Source organism: Lutra lutra, chromosome 1, assembly GCF_902655055.1.
Source record: "Lutra lutra chromosome 1, mLutLut1.2, whole genome shotgun sequence".
Taxonomy (NCBI): domain Eukaryota; kingdom Metazoa; phylum Chordata; class Mammalia; order Carnivora; family Mustelidae; genus Lutra; species Lutra lutra.
In genome coordinates, this window is record NC_062278.1 from 113,239,193 (window position 1) to 113,259,830 (window position 20,638).

The 20,638-nt window shown below is 39.7% G+C and overlaps 1 protein-coding gene across 10 annotated transcripts in view; it reads left to right on the forward strand.

The window, feature by feature from the left end:
• TP63 (tumor protein p63) overlaps positions 1-20,638 on the forward strand; it is a 235,317-nt gene that overhangs the window by 205,961 nt on the left and 8,718 nt on the right. For 6 of the 10 annotated variants that reach the window (XM_047732845.1, XM_047732821.1, XM_047732872.1 and 3 more), the window contains 5 exons: positions 411-520; positions 1,192-1,328; positions 3,142-3,224; positions 5,578-5,714; positions 19,141-19,298. In XM_047732845.1, coding sequence (XP_047588801.1) covers positions 411-520; positions 1,192-1,328; positions 3,142-3,224; positions 5,578-5,714; positions 19,141-19,298 — 625 coding nt within the window. Of the gene's footprint in view, positions 1-410; positions 521-1,191; positions 1,329-3,141; positions 3,225-5,577; positions 5,715-11,797; positions 13,276-19,140; positions 19,299-20,638 lie in introns of those variants that run through there. The other 4 variants (XM_047732828.1, XM_047732881.1, XM_047732888.1 and 1 more) reach the window with 3 other exon arrangements.

Genomic DNA, 20,638 nt, shown 5'->3' on the forward strand with positions numbered 1-20,638 from the left:
GATTTCTGCTCAGGTTATGATCTCATGGTCCTGAGATGGAGCCCTGTGTCAGGCTCTGCGTTGAGCTGGGAGCCTGCTTCTCTCTCTCTCCCTCTTCCTGTGCCCCTCCCGAATTCTTTCTCTCTCTTTCTCTCTCTCCCTCTAAAATAAATAAATAAATCTATTTTTTAAAAAGTATTATATTTTAAAGTCTTTTCCACCTAATTTAGTGTCCGGTGTTGCAAACATTAACATTAAGCTTCCCAAGAGACAAGTCAAAGAGAAATCTACAATGGGTTTTAGAGCTTATCTTTCTAGAGAAAAGTGTATCACCTCATTCAGAAGTGAGTTAGTTAACTAGAGAGAAGTTAGAAGGAAGAACATCAGTTCAAACCATTGCTAACCCAGAGTCTTTTTCCCCCTGCGTTCAGGTTGGCACTGAATTCACGACAGTCCTGTACAATTTCATGTGTAACAGCAGTTGTGTTGGAGGGATGAACCGCCGTCCAATTTTAATCATTGTTACTCTGGAAACCAGAGAGTAAGTGGCATATGCAGAATTGTCATTCTGCAAAACACCGTGGGCAGAGGGCAATGTGAAATTGTGTTTGCTCTATCATTAACTTCCCATGTACAGCAAAGAGCTACCCTTGATTTTTTTTCCTTTGTGCTTTAAATCCTGGCTGCAAACACCGACATAAAAGATCTAAGAAGGTGGAGACAGAACAGGGTGCATTAAGGTGGAGGGAAGAAAAGAACTGGGAAGGCATGCAAGTCACTTCATACCTGAATTCCTGACATTTGACTGCAATAGTTTCTGATTAGACAGTGTTTGTTTTCATGCGGCTCCCAAGGCAGTTAACAGTTTCTTTGAGTAAGTCTGGGCTGCCTCAGGGGGTTTTATCCAGAAACATCCACTGGCTTAACTCAACTTTCCTTCAAAATCTGTAGCTAAATACAGCTGTTCAGTTAATGTCTTGGAGGTTCTTTGCAGAACAAATGGAATGTTATTTACTAATATTGTTTGTGACATGTAAGCTCTTTTGTGTTCTGCCAAGTGCTTCTGGGTCTATCCTCAAAGCAGCCATGAGGGAGCCAGTGGTGATGGTGGGTGGGTGATGGCTGGCACTGCATATGGAAATGAGAGAACACCAGGGATTTTTACAGTTCTTTTCGATTTCACCCTTTCTCTCCCTCCTCTCTGATTTGTAGTGGGCAAGTCCTGGGCCGACGCTGCTTTGAGGCCCGGATCTGTGCTTGCCCAGGGAGAGACCGGAAGGCGGATGAAGACAGCATCAGGAAGCAGCAGGTGTCGGACAGCGCAAAGAACGGTGACGGTACGAAGCGCCGTAAGTAGCTGTAGTAGCCAAACGGGGTAGGGCGAAAGCGACTCCAGATGTGGGGGCCAGGAGCGGTAGTGGGAAGCTGCATAGGAAGACCTCAGGGCTTCAGGGGCAAGTATGACTTGAGATCCCGCAGCCAGTGCGAGCGGCTGTCCCGATAATGGAGGGACTCCCAGGTGTGCCTGACAGCTTGGCGTAAGCAAATCATCCGGGTGAGGATTTCTTAGTCCAGCGGTCCGCACACTGTGACTTCCAGACCAGTAGCATCAGCATCATCTTGCCACTGGGTAGAAATGCAAATTCTTAGTTCCCAGACCTGCTGAATCAGAAACTATGCATATGCGCCCCTGATACCAGTTTATCTTTCTGTAATTGCGCGGAAGGGCTGAAAATAGCGTCTGTCTACCTTAGGAATTCTTGGAAACAGTGAGATTTACAAATATATTTCATGAAGCACCATCTGGGGAATATGTAGATCTGGGTTTCATGGAGTTTTGACGCGTATGACCATCGTGGGGCCTCAGTTATGTCATTAATAATGAGACTAATGATTTAGGGCTATTGTTTTCAAACTCACTTTGTAAAGTAGTGAGAGGTTTTTTTTTTTTTTTTTTTTTTTTAAATGAAATATTGCAAAGAAGACCCCTACAGTGCATATAGATTAAAGTAGAATGGTGCTATTTGAAGGGGACAGGAGTCAGGGGTGGTCTGTGACTCTCAACTGTCTCTTGTCCATGTGGTACAGGGGCCTAGACCTCCAGGTAACAAGGTGTGAAAACCACTGACCCACATATGCATCTAACTTGTGAGAAGAAATTGATTCTAGAAGGCACCTTACATAAGCCTGTTATCACTACAAGTATTTTAAAGTATACCACGCTGTGACTTATTTCATGAAAACACGTTTTTATCTTACTACTGGTTAGTATCCAGAAGAAACAGAAATTGTATTGCATTTTACAGAACAACAGAATGTTATAAGAGCTACTCATCATCAACTTCTCACTGTTCCTTATGATTTCCCTTCCTGTTAGGCTCCTTCTCTCCCTGATTATTCCTCAAAAAAGTGTATACATATGATTTATCATACACACACACAAACATACAATACATATCTATGTATATAATTTTATATCCACCCTAATTTTCCTCTTGAGTCTGTCTAGTGGCATCATTTCTGTATGCTTCCCTAAGCACCTCAGTTACCTACAAATTAATAACTTTGAGTAAGAACAGATCATCCGAACTTTGGCAGAAGAATCCTCTCTATATCCTGGATCCCGGCTGTAGTACCTCATGTTAGAAACCTAAAGGGTTTATGAGCTGCCTCCACTCACTTTACTGGAGGGAAAACCAAGGGCCTGGAAGTGGAACGGGCTGTCTGAAGTTAAGCGATGTATACATTGTCACAGGAGGGCTGAACCCACAAGCTGAACACATGGGCAAGACACCCCTTCCTTTACCTTCTTGGAAGATAAATGATCTGAGAAATAAAACACCAAACCCATTTATCTTCCTTCCTCAAACAGCTGTTCACAGTCACTGGCGTGTGAGACTTGGGGATCCCTGCAGCACCACGTAGGCCAAAAGCTCTCTTCCAGCTTCCCAGCATGTCCTTCTTCTGCTTACTTCTCCCCACGCCCCCACCTCATCATTGTTAGGCATACACTCAAAGTAAATGCAATGCTTACCAAGGAAATGGAGGCTTAGGATGGGAAACTCTAATCTCACAGGTTTGCTGAGGCTACTGTTTGTTTAATAAATGTACTAGTGCTTCAGAAATGTTCCCAGGATGAAACTTGCATTTTCCCTCCACCAGCTTTTCGTCAGAACACACATGGCATCCAGATGACATCCATTAAGAAACGGAGGTCCCCAGATGATGAGCTGTTATATTTACCAGTGAGTCTCCCTTGAGTCTTCACGATTGCTTTATTTTTACCTTCTCTGTGACAATTATCTGTGACATCTGATTATCTGTGACATTGAGAAAGGGATGATGGTGACTAGGGAGATAAGACAAGAAGAAAACATTGTTTGAGAAATCAGGAAATGATCCCCCCCCTCCCCTATTTTGGAATCTGTCAGTAGTGCAGGCCCCTCTACTTAAAACTTACCCAGTCAAAGCACCTCCTCTAATATAATTTTTCTTACCCAAATATTTACAGCTAAGTTGCCGTTCATTGTTTAAGAACGATAAAGTTACCCTAGACAGTGTGACCGTACCATCCCGTGGCCAAGACTGAGATTTTGTCAGAAGGAGCTCACAGATTAGACAGTAAAACAATTACAGACTTGACTGCAATTTCTTTTAGGAAGTGCTCTAAAGAAAGCCAAGCCAGACAGAATCCTGTTATATGTGAATGGCCAGAAGACTCAGCCCAGTTGTTGTATAAGAGCATTGTTCATACCTACCAGGACATAAGTCCTCTCAAGGTCACTAGAGGGTCCCTTTCTAGACTATGGTTGCAGTCTGTGGGATGCTTAGCATCTTAGGTTTTGGCCATTGAGAGTGGTGGCAAAGTCTTGGTAACCAGCATAACCATAGACACCATCTTAGCATACCTGAGACCCAGGTATGCAGGGCCAGGAGATTGATAGGGAGCTGCCTCCCCTGTATTGAAGCTAAACCAACTGGACAGGTTTGGGTGTGCCATACCTGCTCCCCTGCCTTCTCTAGGCCCTGACCTTCGGGGCAACAGACTGCTTGCTCGTAAAAACAATAAGACGGTGAGTTGGCCAAGATTCTCAGTGTCTATTTTCTCAGGCTATGTATGTAAACGGACTTGTGAACTTTAAGTTCAACATTATCCTGATAGACCAAATATTCCAAAAGAACTAATGTGTTTTCAGCTGCTGAGTTAGGAACCAGGTTGTACTAAGGAAGGCGGCACCTTGTCATCAGTCACATCTCATGTTTAGTGAAGATTTTGCCAAACTGGAATGTGTGAATTAAGGGGAAAAAAAAAAAACTTTTAATTTAACATGAATTTAGTTGATATCTGTTGGATGGCAAATATGCTAGACCCTGAGCATTTGGAGTAGAATAGAATTTTTGCCTTCTAACAAGGAGACAGAACATAATGAAAGAAATCCTTCTGCAGAGCTGGACTTGATGGCATGGGATAGAAAGGACAAAACATTCACCCAGAGTCTGAGGTCAGGGAAGGCTTTGCAGAGGTGACCACAGAGCTGGGATAAGTAGGAGTTAACCTGACATACGGTAGAGAAACCCTTCCGTTTCTGAATTCTGACAAATCCTGCCTCTCACGGAGGGGACTGGGAAAATGCCTAGGAAACGGAACTGAAATAGGCACCCACTCATGGGACCCCACAAGTGCTCACGTGCCCTGCTTGTCTCACTCTAGTCCTGATCCTGCTCGTGCTTCGAAAAATTTTTAAGAGACCCTCTTAAATAGAGAAGCATGTTTTGCCTCTGCTGAGAATGTCTGTCTTTCCAGAGATTGTCAATAACCGTTAATTCTCATTACTTTCAGTAGTTGTTTCTTATAAAATCACTGCAGATGCTGTTCTAACAAATATTGAATCATGGGGAAGTTCAGGGTAAAGTTCCTGTGAGTCTCGGATCACAATATTTCCTGTGACTAGTCAGTACATACCCTTGTTTGATGTGTGTTTCTGTTTAAAGACACCATAGTTCACGTATACTATTGACTCATTTACACTGAACTCATGACCAGCAGCGCTACAATTCATGCCTAAATGAAGCTTATCAAACACATTTTCTCCTTAAAGCATGTTGCAGCCTTCTGGCACCTGGAATCCTAGACAGCACTTCAACATTACCCTTGGGGAGCAGTTTAAAGAGCAGATTCACCAAAAAACAAACAAACAAACAAAAAACAAAAAAATAACCCCCCCCAAAAACCCCACAAAACCCAAAAAACAAAAACAAAAAACAACAACAATAAAAACACACATACACAAACGTGGAAAATGTGGTGCTGAATAGACTGAGGAAAGGACACTTGTTGTGACACGAAAGCTGGAACAAGACAGCATGCCCTTGTTCATCAGAGCTGGGCACATGCCTGAGCAGCTGCGATGTGTCCCCCGTGTGAGTCTGTGAAAGGCCACAGAGCATCGTGAGTCTTGGTTTCTCTGTTACAAATGAATGTTAGCAAGCAGGTGAATTTGGCAATACTGAGTCCACAGATAAGGAGGACTGACAGTACTACTGACTATTCTAGAGTTCTTCATCTTTCCTTTCTCTCTCCTTACGCTCTGCACGCAGGTGAGGGGCCGCGAGACCTATGAAATGCTGCTCAAGATCAAGGAGTCCCTGGAACTCATGCAGTATCTGCCTCAGCACACGATCGAGACCTACAGGCAGCAGCAACAGCAGCAACACCAGCATCTACTTCAGAAACAGTGAGTGTGTCGATGTGTCCTTTCAGGAGGCGTGAGTAAGAGTGACTGTTCGTTCCAGACAGCAATGGAGTGATGGGTGGGTGACGTAGAAGACGAGTCGTGAGACAGCAGAACACCACAGGTGACTCCTTTGGAGTTTCAACAACCTTCTGGGTTTCTTTCCATAGCTTGGAGAAGGTTCCACCTAGCCTGAAATTGAAGCTAAAACATTTCAGGTGAATTACAAAGAGACTGACGCTAACACAGTTTGTTCCCTCTACCCCGTATCCATACACATCTATCAATAGAAGAATTTTGAGCATACGCTCTCCTCTAGTCGTAACGTGTATATTTAACCACATGTGTATTTAACAACATGTAACCTTCCCTCATCCCAGTGGATTGTCCTGTACCTTGCCTGGGAGGCACACAGTCCACTTTTGGGAGAACCATTGTAGACTGGGGATAGCACATAGGTTTTATTGGAAGTGACTCCTTGGAGTTCTCCGTCGAGGATTCTGAGACCTAGTGCATGCTTACGGGGAGACTGTCTGGATGCCAGATGGCAAAGTAGCATCTTCTTGCCACGTCTTAGCATCTCTGTTCCATGTTGTCTTCCAGCAATATGTTTTTACATAAATTGGGCCAGATTTTGCAACCATATTATCTCTGTGCAATATATGTGTCATATATTTATATGTTAATTTTTACTTTGACTCTTAGATCTTTGATGATATGAACTGTTTTATGATTAATCAGAACAGAATAGCTCTTATGGGAGAAAGGAAAGTTGTCAAATCAAGACTCTGTTGAGTCTTAACCCTTCTATGGTTAAGAATGATCACTTGTTAGCTTAAGTGTCTATACTGGAAATATTGGCAGAGTCTCTGTAGATAATGTAAAATGTATACCTTTTGGGCCCATTTAAGTAATTCGGACATTCAACTCTACTCTTCAGACAAAAAGAAACGAAGCCAAAATCATCTTGCCTTTTACAGTAGAAATGTAAATGAACACTAAGTAATGGTTATTTTCTGATACATTAATAGCTGCTATACAGAGATAGCGACGGAAAGTACAAGAAAGAGGGCTCCTCATCCTCTTTTTAATAAGCATAAATGCAGTCGAGGACTTGGACTGCATCTGTGAAACTCTGGAGGCATCCTCTGAGCACCTGCTGGCTCTAGGGTACGGGGTAGGCAGCTGAGCTGTGGAAAAGAAGTTTGTGCTCCCTTAAAGGACTTCAGGCTCATTGAGCATTTAAGACCTCATTTGCCTGGAAGGAATCTCACCATTTACTTTGAGCATGAAAGTTTTGCAAATCATAATTATAAGGTTTTACAGTAAGGCTGAGTGGGAAGTTTAATCAGAAGGTTTCTTGGGGACACAAAGTATTCCAAAGGAGAATGAGAACGCAGGGTTGCAGACAGAGTTCCCAATGCAAATCCTATATATTCTTTAGGATATCAGAAGGAAATATATGTTAATATATTCAAGTGTAAAACTGAGTTAGTTCTTTGTAAAATCTTGCAGCAGGGATCAAAGAAACAGACCAGTAATATCATTTACAGACCAAGAGAGGCTAAGTGCCTCTCTCTTAAGAGGGAAATATGCATGTGATGGTATTAAGAAACACTCCCCAAATGCCTCTAGTTCACTCTGGAAATGTCTGGCTCAGCCAAAATGACCTCAGAAGGATTACATAGCCACGTATCATGCTGAACTAGTTACTCTGTGGTAGTCTTCCCTGTCTTTTTTCCAGCTAACAGGAGAAGAACTGTCAGACCAAATTGATACTTATTAAATGATGTGGCTTAGAAAATCTGGCCATTTAGCACAGGGGTTGGCAAAATGTTTTTTCTGTGAAACACCAGTAGTAAACATCTTTGATTTTCGGGTCCATATGTTCTCTTGTAACTTGCTACCTAGTTCTGCCTCTTGGCACAAAATCAACCACAGTGTGTAAATGAATGAGAGTGGCTGGTGCTTTTTATGGACACTGCAACTTTAATTCCCTATCATTTTCGTATCATGAAAGAATTCTTCTTTTGAATTTTCACACTTTTAAAAACATAAATGCCATTCTTAGCCTGTGGGCCAGGTGTAGCCCATTCACTGTAGTCTGCCAGTTTTTGTTCTAGGCAGATGGGTGGATCTTCCTTCACGGCCTCTGAAGGCTTTATTTTCAAAGATTTATTTATTTTTTGGAGAGAGGAGAGGGAGGGGCAGAAGGAGAGGGGGAGGGAAACTTAACCAGACATAGGGCTTAATCTCAAGACCTTGAGATCCTGACTACCTGAGCTGAAACCAAAAGTCAGGCACTTAACCGACTGTGTCATCCAGGCACCCCATGGTTTAGATTTTTTTATTTTTTTTAATAGGAATATTTGGAAGCTAATATGTGTATCCTAAAGTAGAGAGGTATGGAGATGTTTTAAAAAAGCACAGAGTGATTTATAAAATGGTATTTCAATATCTAACAAAATGACAGCGTTTAACAGAGATCTCTTTTTTCTGAGAAAGTTAACCATGTCCATCCAGACACCAAGTATGGTTAATGATGAAATCGTATCATCGCCTAAGACTGCTATGGTTGAGTTGATTCATGTAACAAACTTTTACTGGAGACCTGTTACGGGTGAATTCCTAACCAGACCACATTTTGAATCTTAAGAAAGCTCTGGAAATTCGTTCTGCTCATTGTTTAAATTAATAGGACGATTTGAAACAATTCCTCTCGATCACACAATAAAAGGAATGGTTTCATGTCATACTTTTTGAGATTTTTAAGCAGGAAGATCCACTGTAGTCAGTCGGGGACGTGGGCAATTTGTGTTTGTTGACATGAGCATACATAACCCTGTGTTTGCAGGGGATGAGTTATCCAGGTCTCAGTCGGAGTGGCTGACACTGCTCTGGAGGGAAATTATTTTGTAAAGCAGTCTATTTCATCAAAGAAGAAAATGCATATTAAAATTGTTATTTTAAAAAGCCTGAGAGATATTAGAAACATATTGTCCCTTTTTTGCAACTGTAGCCGCAGATAAATAGTGAGGGAACAGAGCCTCATGGGTCCCTGGGGTATCCATTTAAAAGCAACATTGCATGTTTTCAAGTTGTTACCTCCCAGTATACAACAGCTAACTTCAGTGTGATGATTTGTGCATAGAAATGTGACAGACTGCAAAAGGAAATCTTTGCAAAATACAGACATTTGTTCTGATTTTGCCTTTGTTACATTTATACGGGTCTCCAACGATTGATAAATGTCTATATAAATTCTCCAGTTGCTGTGTTCTTCCCGAGTTTTATTCTCCCTTCCCCGACTCTCTTATTTTCATGCAAATCTTGAAGAAAGAGCATGAATGACTAGACAAAGAAAAATGGAAATCTGATTCCCTGACAATCATTTGAAAATAATAAATCACGTTAGAGAATGCCTATAATAGCCTGTGATTTCCTTTCCAAAAATATAGAACGATTTTATGCTGGTAAGGGATCAATTTTGTGTTTCTCTTTTTAGTAGCAGAAAAATTAGTGGGAAGGAAATATACAGTTTCTACTAAGCAGCAATAAAATATTTTCAGTTGAATTACTTCTTTTAGTTTCTCACTGTGTGTTTTCTCTCTGCTTGCTTTTCATTTATGCATGGTTTTCCTTTTTCAAAAATCCCTTCAGTTACCTTCATGATCATAGGCTTTATGGAGGTTAAATTTTACACTGAGTTCTTATGAATCAAATTGTTACAGATATGAATAGGCTTTATACCATTTACAAAGAAATTTGATTTTAGTTGATTTGTTCACATGGGAATAAACATCTGAAGTTATGTTTATAGAAGCCAGAATCTAATGGGAGACAAACTGTTCCCATTCTTGACACTAGACTGCTTACCTTCACATTTTCAAGGGAAAGTAACTCTTAAGACAGCTTTGGAGAAGCTGCTTGAGACCTTTGGAGTAATCTTTTGATGTGTGCACTTTGGACCAATAGTATTGCTTTTTCGTTTTTTCCTATAGTTTATCCTCCTTCTTGGCTTCCACTCTGATCTCAGGCCAACATCATTTTGTAAAAATTCTACTTAGCCGAACTCTTGTTTTCCCCTGGAAAATTATTTTTTAGTTTCTACCGATGGATTTATTTTAATCATAATACAAATATGTGACATCCCGAGGAGCCCTTAGGGTTTTCATTCTCCTTGAGATTTCTTGATGATTGTAGATTATCAGTAATGCAGTTCAGAGAGGGAGCATAGTGGGATCTTCAAGGTCATAGTTTTAATCTCATACCACAGCTGGGGAAACTGAGGCCCCGTGAACTACACCTTTGATTTCATGGCCAGTTTATAATAACATGAAGATGAGAATCGTATTTGAAAGACACAGCTCTTTGCAATGTTTCGTCGGCTTTATTAGTTAAGAAAGTTATAACAATAACACTAAAGCAAGCGTCTTTGCCCACTTTTAGTTCTCTGCACCACTTGGCATTTATCCTTGTGGTTTGAATACGAAGTTTTACCTCTTTAAGCTCATTTGGCTATAACTTCCTTCAAGAATATTGATAGTTTTTCCTCAGATTGCATATCTGCAGGGGAAGCAAGCAGTATTTTGAGCATTATCAATGGAAGAAAGAACAGAATACATACATCTCTACCTCATCGTTAGGTGTGGTTTAGACCGTATTTCTAGGTTTGATTTAGAAATCCTTCAAGTGTCCAGGGTATTTGTTTGAAATTGCCAGTCCCGTAGGTAAAAACAGGTGGATCTTGACAGTTTCACTTGGTTTAACCTTATAGGTCGAGGACCTGCACACTTTTTTGTAGTTTTACACAGTGCTACTTTCTGAATTTCACAGCTACGTTACAAAGTTGTCAGAGCAGAGATTTATTAGCTATGATTTGGTAATGAGGGAAAAACTGAGAGTAATTAAATTCAGATAGATTAAATCACTTTTCTAAGTTCTCACGTCTCATTGCACCACTAATCTCAGTTCTGGGTCTCAAAGTTTGAACCCCTGCGGTCCATATACTCTTATCATAACAAAAACATGATTTCTGCATGTTGTCTCACTGAGCCCTTGCTCCAAGAGAAGCCCCAAAGTGTACTATCCAAACAAGAAGTCAAAACTATGGCTCTTTACCCGAGAATAGATTGCTTCCCTGCTAATTTGTATGCTGGCATATTCTTCAAGATGATCTTGATTCTTGCTGGTGAGGTTGGTTTCCTGAATTCCAGCCCTAAGCAAGTAAAAATGGCTTTGTTGCTTTGCAAGGAGTAACTGAATGTGACTCAAAAGCCATCTGGGAAAGAATTCCCAAACAGTTCACGGGGTTGCACAATCTTCAGCAAAATGAGAAGGTTTGTTCCTGGCATCCTTGTGGCATAATTGATTTCTTAATTATGTAAAAGTTGCTTTCATGAGTTTGATATGTGCGTTTGTAGGCCAAGTTTGTGACTGAAAGGATTAAGATATTTATCCATCTCAATCTGGGCACCTACAAAATGCTCATTAATAGTTCTTCACAAATGCATGACGATGCAGCCCCCAGACTGATAAGATCATATTTCTTCATCCTTCATAGGTAGGCCAGACAGGAGCAATAATGAGGTATCATAATTGGGCCGATGACATTTTACCAAAGATTAAAATGAGTTCTTGTCTCTGCATTCTCTTTTTTTAATTTGTCCAATCTGGTGTGCCAAGCAGTGTACTAAGCACCATGACGTACCCTGACACAGTAGTCCTCAAATGAATCACTTGTGGAACTTGTTAAAAATACGTATGCCTGGGCCCCAACCTGGCCTTTGAGGAATCTGGAAACTTATATTTTTATTTATTTATTTATTTTTTTAAGTTATACAGGTGATTCTGATAGTGCTGATTAACTACCACAGCTTTCTCTCATTTCTGCCTAAAATCTTGAGAAGTCCTCTCTGAGAAATTTTAGAGGAGCTTGATGAGGAAAGAGTAGAAATAGCTTCCCAGGCATTCTGTCCTGTCTCACTGTGATCATGAAGGTAGGAGGGTGTTTCTGTGTTCAGTTGATGTGAATTTATGAAGTCTGAAGCCTTCACCTCTTCTTTTTCTCTGGTTCCTCTCTGCAGTCTCCTTTCAGCCTGCTTCAGGAATGAGCTTGTGGAGCCCCGGAGAGAAACCCCGAAACAGTCTGACGTCTTCTTTAGACATTCCAGCCCTCCAAACCGATCAGTGTACCCATAGAGCCCCATATCTGTATTTGGAGCGTGTGTTTCTTGTGTTCCCATGTATGTGTGTGCACGCACATGCGTGTGTGTGCGTGTGCGTGTGTGTTTGTGTGTGTCCAGCCCTTGTAAGCAGGACTTGAAGACACTTTGGCTCAGAGACCTAACTGCCCAAAGGCACACAACCACTAGTAAGAAAATCTTCTGAAGGGACTCAAAACTTAAAGGATGTTTTCTACAGATTCTGCATCTTTAGATCTAGCACTGGGCAGTCAGGAACCCCCATGTTTGTCTGTGAGCTTTTGTGTTGTTCTTAGAAGGGAGGGGATCAGGTTGGAAAGAGGGGCATTAAGATGTTTATTGGAACCCTTTTCTGTTACCCTCTGTTGTGTTTCTGAAACTCTTAAAGAAACTTTTGAGCAGGTCTCAAACTTAAGATGTCTTTTTAAGAAAAGGAGAAAAAAGTTGTTCTTGTCTGTGCATAAGAAAATTGTAGGCGACTGAGAGCCTCAGTCAGGCCTTTTTAATGCTGGTCATGCAATAATATTGCAAATAATAACACACTAAGGTGTCAAGTGTACTGCTGGACAGAGAGATGATAATCACTACAAGTAGCCAATGGGGGGGGGGTGTTCTTTTCTTCTTTTTGAGAATTTGCATTATCAGTCTCCTCCCCTCATATGTAGATAGAAAGTTCATGAACACTGTCAGATCCTACTAGAGCCACCTTGTTGGCATCTGATATGATAGTTTTCCTTGCTCACAGAAATCCTTGAGCCCTATAGCCAAAGCCGTTGTCTAGACCCCAGGGCAAACAAACTTAATTTTGTCATTTTAATAGGAGGGTAAAACCACTCCAGTAATATTGTTCTGGGCAGTTCTAGATCAAAATGGAGTTCAAAGTCTTCTCCACAAGATCTCTGACTAATTTGTTAATTGAAGCCCCTATCTCTCAGCCCCACCATAGAACTGGCCATATGGCTAGCTCTGTTTACACTCCTTTGTTCAGGACACTTACGTTTTATTTAAGTGATGTCCAAGCAAACACACGTTCAAATCAACACTCCTGGTCTGAAACTTAAAAAGATAGAAAGGGTGGTTGACTTTCTTTTTCTTTCTTTCTTTTTTTTTTTTCTTTTTTTTTTTTTGTTTTTCCCTCGAAGAGTTTAGAGAATCTATTTCTTTCCATTTTAAAAACATATTTTAAAATGATGGTATGAAGACTTTAAAAATCTTCCCCCATGTCTCCCCACACCAGATCACCAGCCCTTTATTCTGTGTTATCACAGCAATGATTTCTTGTTTTTGAGGCTGTTGCTTTATGGATGTGTGATTTTAATTTTCAATAAACTTTTGCATCTTGGTTCATCTTGCGGTTTTTCTTTTCTGTCTCTCTTCTTTTTTTTTTTTAAATTCCTTAAATAACGTAATTTTCATTTTCATGTGTAAAGTACTATGTGGAAGTCTAAAGAACAAGAATACTGAACAGTCACACTGGTTCTGTCTCCATTTCTGTCAGTATTTGGTGTTTTTACTGTATTGAGATCATCAGTCCTAGAAATACATTTCAGTGCCTACACCAACTTGAAATATATTTTGGCCCTGTGGGTATTTCATTTCATCATAAGGAACCAGGCATATAGTATCATTTGCCCACTTCTCTGAATAAGACTCAAGCTACATCTTCAGTTGCCAAACTTAAATAAAACCCAGGTTTATTAAATAATTTGTCTTCTGTGACATAGGCATTAGCAAATATTCATCCAGGAATATGTAATGGAAACTGTTGTTCAATGTTTTTAATTATACCAAGTTCCTATCTTTGAGTAATTGTTTTTAAAATCTTCAAAAACAATTATTTCTGCATAAAAATAATGAATAGAATAGCTTGAAAAATGCTTAAGAAAAAAACATTTTTATGTTTGACATAAAAACATGTTAATGAAATCAGATGAGCTCATTACATTAGCAAGGTGTTTTCAATGAATCTATTAACTCACTAAATTATTTTTAGAAAGTTTTTTTAAAAAATATTTTATTTATTTATTTATTTATTTATTTGTCAGAGAGAGAGAGAGAGGGAGAGCACAAGCAGGCATAGTGGCAGGCAGAGGCCAAGGGAGAAGCAGGCTCCCTGCTGAGCAAGGAGCCCGATATGGGACTCAATCCCAGAATCCTTGGATCATGACCTGAGCCGAAGGCAGTGGCTTAACCAATTGAGCCACCCAGGTGCCCCTAATCTAGTAACTTTCTAATACCCTTTTAAGGGGTTCACAAATCCCTAAAAGGGTTAATGAGTATGCTTCATTTTTTGACATTTGCTTTTCTTTCACAAGTTTTTTTTTTTTTTTTATTCCATCCTTAAGTAAGTTTTTATGTGTTTAGAGTGACTTATATAAATTCATATCTTTGAACTAATGGAAAATATTCTGCAGTTACAGTTGATCTATCTAGAGAGAAATGCTGCCTTTTGTACTTAAAGGCAAGATTACCCAGCTAGAGAGTAAGGTTACAGGTAGGACAGTAGTGGACAAACTTTCGAGGAGGAACACCTGCATTTCTGATTTACATGGCTTCCCTCTTTTGGACCTTCTTCATATAGGGGGTATTTTGCTTTATCTGCAATATCTCTTCCCCCTTTCAGATTCTGCACCCCAGAAACTGTTTGCTGAAATAGATTTACCCTGAGAGATCACCACATTTTACTAGAGAGATGTTTTAACTAGCAATGAAAGATTTAAGGCAAAAAAAAAAAAAAAAAAAGGAATCCTTTGATGGGATTGTAGGTATTACCAGCAAGATGGAGACGATGACTTTGAATTTATGTCTTTTCAAGAATTTGGACTCTCTGCCACATAGTCACTAGGCTTGGAATTAAGAAAACTGTTTTTTAATCCTGGATAATTTAAAGGTCACTTATAGCTCTAAGATACTGAATTTTATTCACAGAAACCTGAGTCATTAAAGTTAAGAACTGGGACTTGACTTTTTTAGGATTTCTCCTCAGAACTAGAAATACATGAAATATGCATGTCTATAGCTCTGTTATGTTGGATTCCTAGAAAAATCTGGTACTCATTTAGAGAAAACTGCCTGAACTTACACCTGGTTGTTTTTCTGAGGATAGCTATGTTCTCACTTTTTTCAGTTTTGAGGGTGTGTGTTTGTGTATATTGGGGGGGGCGATAAGAAACCATAGTGTCACAGATCCTGTTATCCTTAAATATTTTCTCCTCTTCAGAGTCCCCAGTAATCTTTGGGATTGTCCATTCAAGGACTATTACATTATATGTGTAAAGGAAAACAAAACAAAACAAAACAATAAAAAAAAAAAAAAACCTTGTTCTTCAAGACCTTTAAATGGTCACAGATTTATTCAACTTGCTCCCTTTTCCACCATACAGAGCTTATCAGAACGTTCTCTGTATTTCAGACATTGCATACTTAATTATAAACAGACTGCCCTGACTTTGTCCTCTGTGTCTTTAACTCTCTCTTCCATATTAAAGGAGAGGCATTCAGAATTTTTTATTTTTTTGCACTCTCTTATCCCCATTCATCCACTCAACCTAATTCCTGGATTTGTTTAAGTGAGAATAGTTGCCACTTCCTCCTGTTAATTCTTAAACTGATGTCTCTCATCCCCTTGACAGAACACTGGAGTATTAAAACATTTGGTCCTGGAGGATAAGAGTAAAAAGAACCTATGTTTCTTGAGCACCTATAAGTCAAGGACAATGTTCAGGGTTCTTATCTATTCTTGTAATCTAATTTAATCCTTTTTTTTTTTTTTAAGGAATGTAGTATATTTTGTTTTTTTAAATTTTTTGTTATTTTAAGAAATCTGTTATTTTTAAAATTGAAGTATAGTTCACATGCAATATTATAGTAGTTTTAGGTGTACAGCATGGTGATTTGATGTTTTTATAACAATACAGGATGCTTACCATGATAAGTGTAGTCACCATCTGTCACCACACAAAGTTATGACTATGTTATTGACTATATTTTCTGGGCTGTACTTTACATCCCTGTGACAGTTATTTTATAACTGAAGTTGGTACCTTCTAATCTTCACCTACTTAGCTCATCCCTTCAACCTTCCTCCCCTCTGGAAGCCACCAGTTTGTTCTCTGTATTTATGAGTCTATTTTTGCTTAGTTTTGTTTGTTCATTAATTTTAGTTTTAGGTTACACATATAAGTAAAATCACGCAATATTCATTTTTTTCTGTCTGACTTATTTCACTCTAGATCCATTCATGTTGTCACAAATGGCAAGATCTCCTTTTTATGGCTTAGTAATATTCCACACATATATCACATCTTTAACCATTCACATATCAGAGGACACTTTGGTTGTTTCCATATCATTTCCATATTATTTCATGCTAGTCTACACAGCGACTCTTCTAGTATAATATCTGTTCTACAGATTAAGAAAGTGAAACTCCAGAGATTTTGCATAACATCCAAAGTCAATTAGTTTATGTCAGATCAATTAATTTGTGTCAGTTAAAATCAACCCATCCAAACCTGGATGTTTTGGTTGACTCCAACATTCATGTTTCTTCTTTATTCATCTCTGGTTTTTGGGCTAATTTCCTAAAATAGTTTAGGCTGCTCATAATAAATGACCTAGTAAAATGGTCAAAAATAAATACCCACAAAAAAGAAATGGAGAAGGGAAGTGTGACAGGATTTGGAAGAAGGAATGTATTATAATAAAGCTCCAGAAAAATGCAAAGCTCTTAAAAATATTTTTATTTTCCTAATGGTGGACATCATAATTTTCTTAATGGTGGACATCAGTGGTTCAAGCGATGCTTCCATTAACTCTTGCTTTACCTTTGAATGATTTGGGGACATGAAAGAGATAGAGACCTCTTTAGGGTTACAGAGGACCAACCTGCCTCTGGAGTCTGCACAGCCTGCCATCTTAGGTACTTCGTTGTGGGCAGAGAGAAAAAGCACTTGTCAAAGCATCGCTTGGCCACCTTACCCTGAGCTTTTCTGTATTTTGATACGGATTTGCAAATGTTCCTAAGTATATCCAAAGTGCTGACTCTTAACACAAGGCTTCCACACAGGGATGCAGTAGATTTGATGACAGCTGGGGGAACTGCCTTTGCTATATCCCTTGCCCCTGCTGTACCTTGGTCCCCCACATTTCTCTTACCACTTCACCCATTTCTTGACTCTGTAACTTACTGCACACTACTGTCTAATTTCTGACAAATTGCCACAGAATGAAAAAAAAAAAAAACTCTCAGGCTAGGAACCAGGAGACCTCTCAACTCATCATTCAGTAATATGGACTTACACACCTTTATTCTTAGAACTTATGCTTACATATCTGTAAAATAGAATAATTTCCGCCCACCTCTGCCTTGCCAGACCGTGTTCTCCTCCACGGGAATGCGACGGTCATTCAGTAAATGGATAAAGGAGAGCTTAGTAACCAGAAGTGTCTTACAGTTGGGAGGGCTTATTATATAAACACCTGTTTATACGACATGGACCTATAATTGTCAGTTCTTCAGAGGGTCAAAAGAGAAAAATCCGTGCTCTCTTACTTTAAAATCAGTAATTGTAAAATGCAGCTGAATTGTTAATGGTACATCAACTGTCATCCTTATTTATGCAAATTTATACACAGTATATTGTTTGAATTCCTCCAGCCGTGGCTCTTCAGAGACAAGGAATGGAGCCTTCCCCATTTTGTGTAATTATGGAGAATGCCGAGCAGCTCCGCAAAGGCCAAGTGTCATCCCACAGCAGCACTCAAGTCCTAGAGCCCCCTTTTACTCTTTCTTCAGACATTATTATACTGTGTTTGTCTGGAACCTAGGTACATTTGTAGAGCCCTCAAAATTTTGTATTTTACATATTTATAATAAAACTCAGAAAACTTTCTTTTTTCCTCTGTCTCTCCTCTAACATAAATATGGCTGTAGGGAGGAGAGAGACAGGCACAAAATAATGTCTTTTGTTTGAAGATTGTAAAAGGGGAGCATTTCCCACCATGGGTTAGAAGTAGGCTCAAGCCCAATCTTCATTCTGTGGTCACGGTAATTACTCATTACCAATGCCGTATAGTCTATAAAGTTCTTCCTCCCCTTCTCCTTTCCAGTTCTCTCCATAACCTGACAAGGTAGGTTGGATTATTATCCCCAAGTGTCCACTACACTATGAGCTTCACACACGGGACTAGTTTTTGCCAGTTTCTCTACCTGTATCATCCAACTCAAGTAAGTGTATATATGTTCAGTTTATATAGTTTTCTAATGAGAAAAAAAATGCAAGGGTGTTTTGTGGACCACACAGGACCCATGGTTTCTAATATATTCTAAAGGAAGCCTTAAACTTCAATCTTCTGATGCTATATCCTATTGCAATTATAGTAGATGTCACCAGTTCTATACTCAGAGAAAAAGTGAGGAACAGCCCTTGAGTAGGGAATGTCATATGTAATAACATGCCTAGCATAACAAACCAATCCCAGTAAGTTTTCAAATCGAAATTATGCTAAATGGAATTGTTTGTTTTCCTTTGTCTCCAAGGAGACTTGTCAAAAGTCAATAGAAGAGTTGTTTGGGCTCCAGGCTTCTCCTGTGTAGAGAGGCTGTTGGCAACCCCATGGGTTCTCTCATGGCCCATGAGCTTCTGTGCTGAGAAAGCAGGGTTCCACATTGGGGCCTCTGCATGCCAGCAGGCTATGCTGCCATTTCCCCATTTGACTGGCTTTGCACTTATTTTCTGCATATCCCAAATGGCCCAGGAAGCTGCCAATGAAGGTCCTCAGCTGGTTTGAAATTGGCACCTTCATGTCTTTTGTAAGCCTGTGGGTCTTCACAGGGTTCTTCTCCCTCATTGATTTCCAAGCTTGTTTGACTTGTAGGGCAAGACTGGATAAAGGGATGGAGAAAAAATAATATGGAGGCCAAAAGAAATTGTAATTATTTTCTCTCTCACAAAAGAGATTCTTTAGGAGGATGTTCAACTCTGTACTCTATACATTCAGGAAAAATATGATTTGATGATAGCCTTGCAATCCTTCCCTAGTTAAAAAAAAAAAAAAATTTCTCAGATAGAAACACAAATAACTTCTTGTCATAGGTCCTAGAGGAATATTTTTACAAGTGTATATAGCTCAAGGTCATGTTTTAATCTGAGACCTGTTCATATGACTAGTCCTGCCTCTCTAATGTCATATGCTCACCGTCATTCCCATGTTTGTGTTCCTAGGACCTCGATGCAGTCTCAGTCTACATACGGTAACAGCTCCCCACCTCTGAACAAAATGAACAGCATGAACAAGCTGCCTTCCGTGAGCCAGCTTATCAACCCTCAGCAGCGCAACGCCCTCACCCCTACAACCATTCCTGACAGCATGGGAGCCAACAGTAAGTGCTTCTCCCTTTAGCTGCACCTTAGGGGTCAATGGGGTTAGTGTCGGGGAAGACTCTGCTCTAGGATGTGGGAGAGGCTTGCTCCTAAACTAAGGAGAGGCAGAGCAGGACAGAACAGATCATAGTTTCATGGCTTGAGTTTCTTACGGTGAACTTTTTGTCACTTTGGAAGTGTATAGTTCATTACAAAGCACAGTGGTAGAGATAAAGGAGGTTGTTCCTTCAGTAGGGTAAAGGACTTCTGTGATAACAACATTCCAATTCCTGTCAACCTGGTTGGGGCCTACCTCCTACCTCCTTTGAGAAAGCAAAAAGGAGATCTATCCACCATGTGGAAAGTAACATGATGTAATAGACTTAAAAGTCTAGAGAAATAGATTGTGGAGTCTGGACTCTATAGCAGTATTAGCTGTGCAACTGTGGGCAAGTGCCTCTCTGCTCTAAAATTCTGTTTCCATTCATAAAATTATCACTCTGCACATTTACCCTCTTATGATTCTGTGCCCCGATGACCTTGGCCTTCTCAGCTTGTCTACTTCATCTTGTGTAGTCATTGAGGAATTGGCATAGAGAAGGGAGTCTCCCATTTACTTATTCATGCAAAGACTAAGTCTAATTGTAAGAGGTAACATGAGAATCAGGCGTCCAAATGGATGATGATTGCTATATAGCATTGCTGTAAATAGAATTATTCACTAGAACTAAATCTAGTGGAGTGAATTCCCAAACTAGAGAAAACCAGAAGGAGGATAAAATGCAGAAGGATGTCTCCTACCCCAAGGGATGCAGAAGCCCAAACACTGCATTTGTATCCTGAAAGGCCCCAGAAAACAATGCCTCCATCTTGTCCTTTGAAATCCTTTATTATTCTGATCAAGCCTTTCAATGCGCTTTTCAGTATTGCCTTAAAGAGACTAGGGTTTTTTGTTTGTTTTTGTTGGTTTTTTTTTCTTGTTTTTGTTTTTGTTTTGTTTTGTTTTAAGAAGTTAAGAGAAGCTAGGATTGTGACTCTCTATGGTCGGATAGATGGCAAACATTCAGATTTAAATGAGATAGAGTGTATGAGGTATTGTTGCCTGGTCTAGCAACAAAGACTTGAGAGGCAGACTGATCTCTCACCTAGGATGCATTCATCCTAAGGCTCAAATCCTCACCCCTTGATAGGTCTGCTGCTTTGACCATAAAGGAAAAAGCACCATGTATATTTTTACTTTATTTTCTTCCTTGTGACATTGTAGAGTCCTTTTGTTCCTTCAGGTTTATAAAAGTTATAGTTTGCCTACTTTTTCTCATTTATACTTCACAATTTTTCTTTAATGTCATTGACAAAAGTC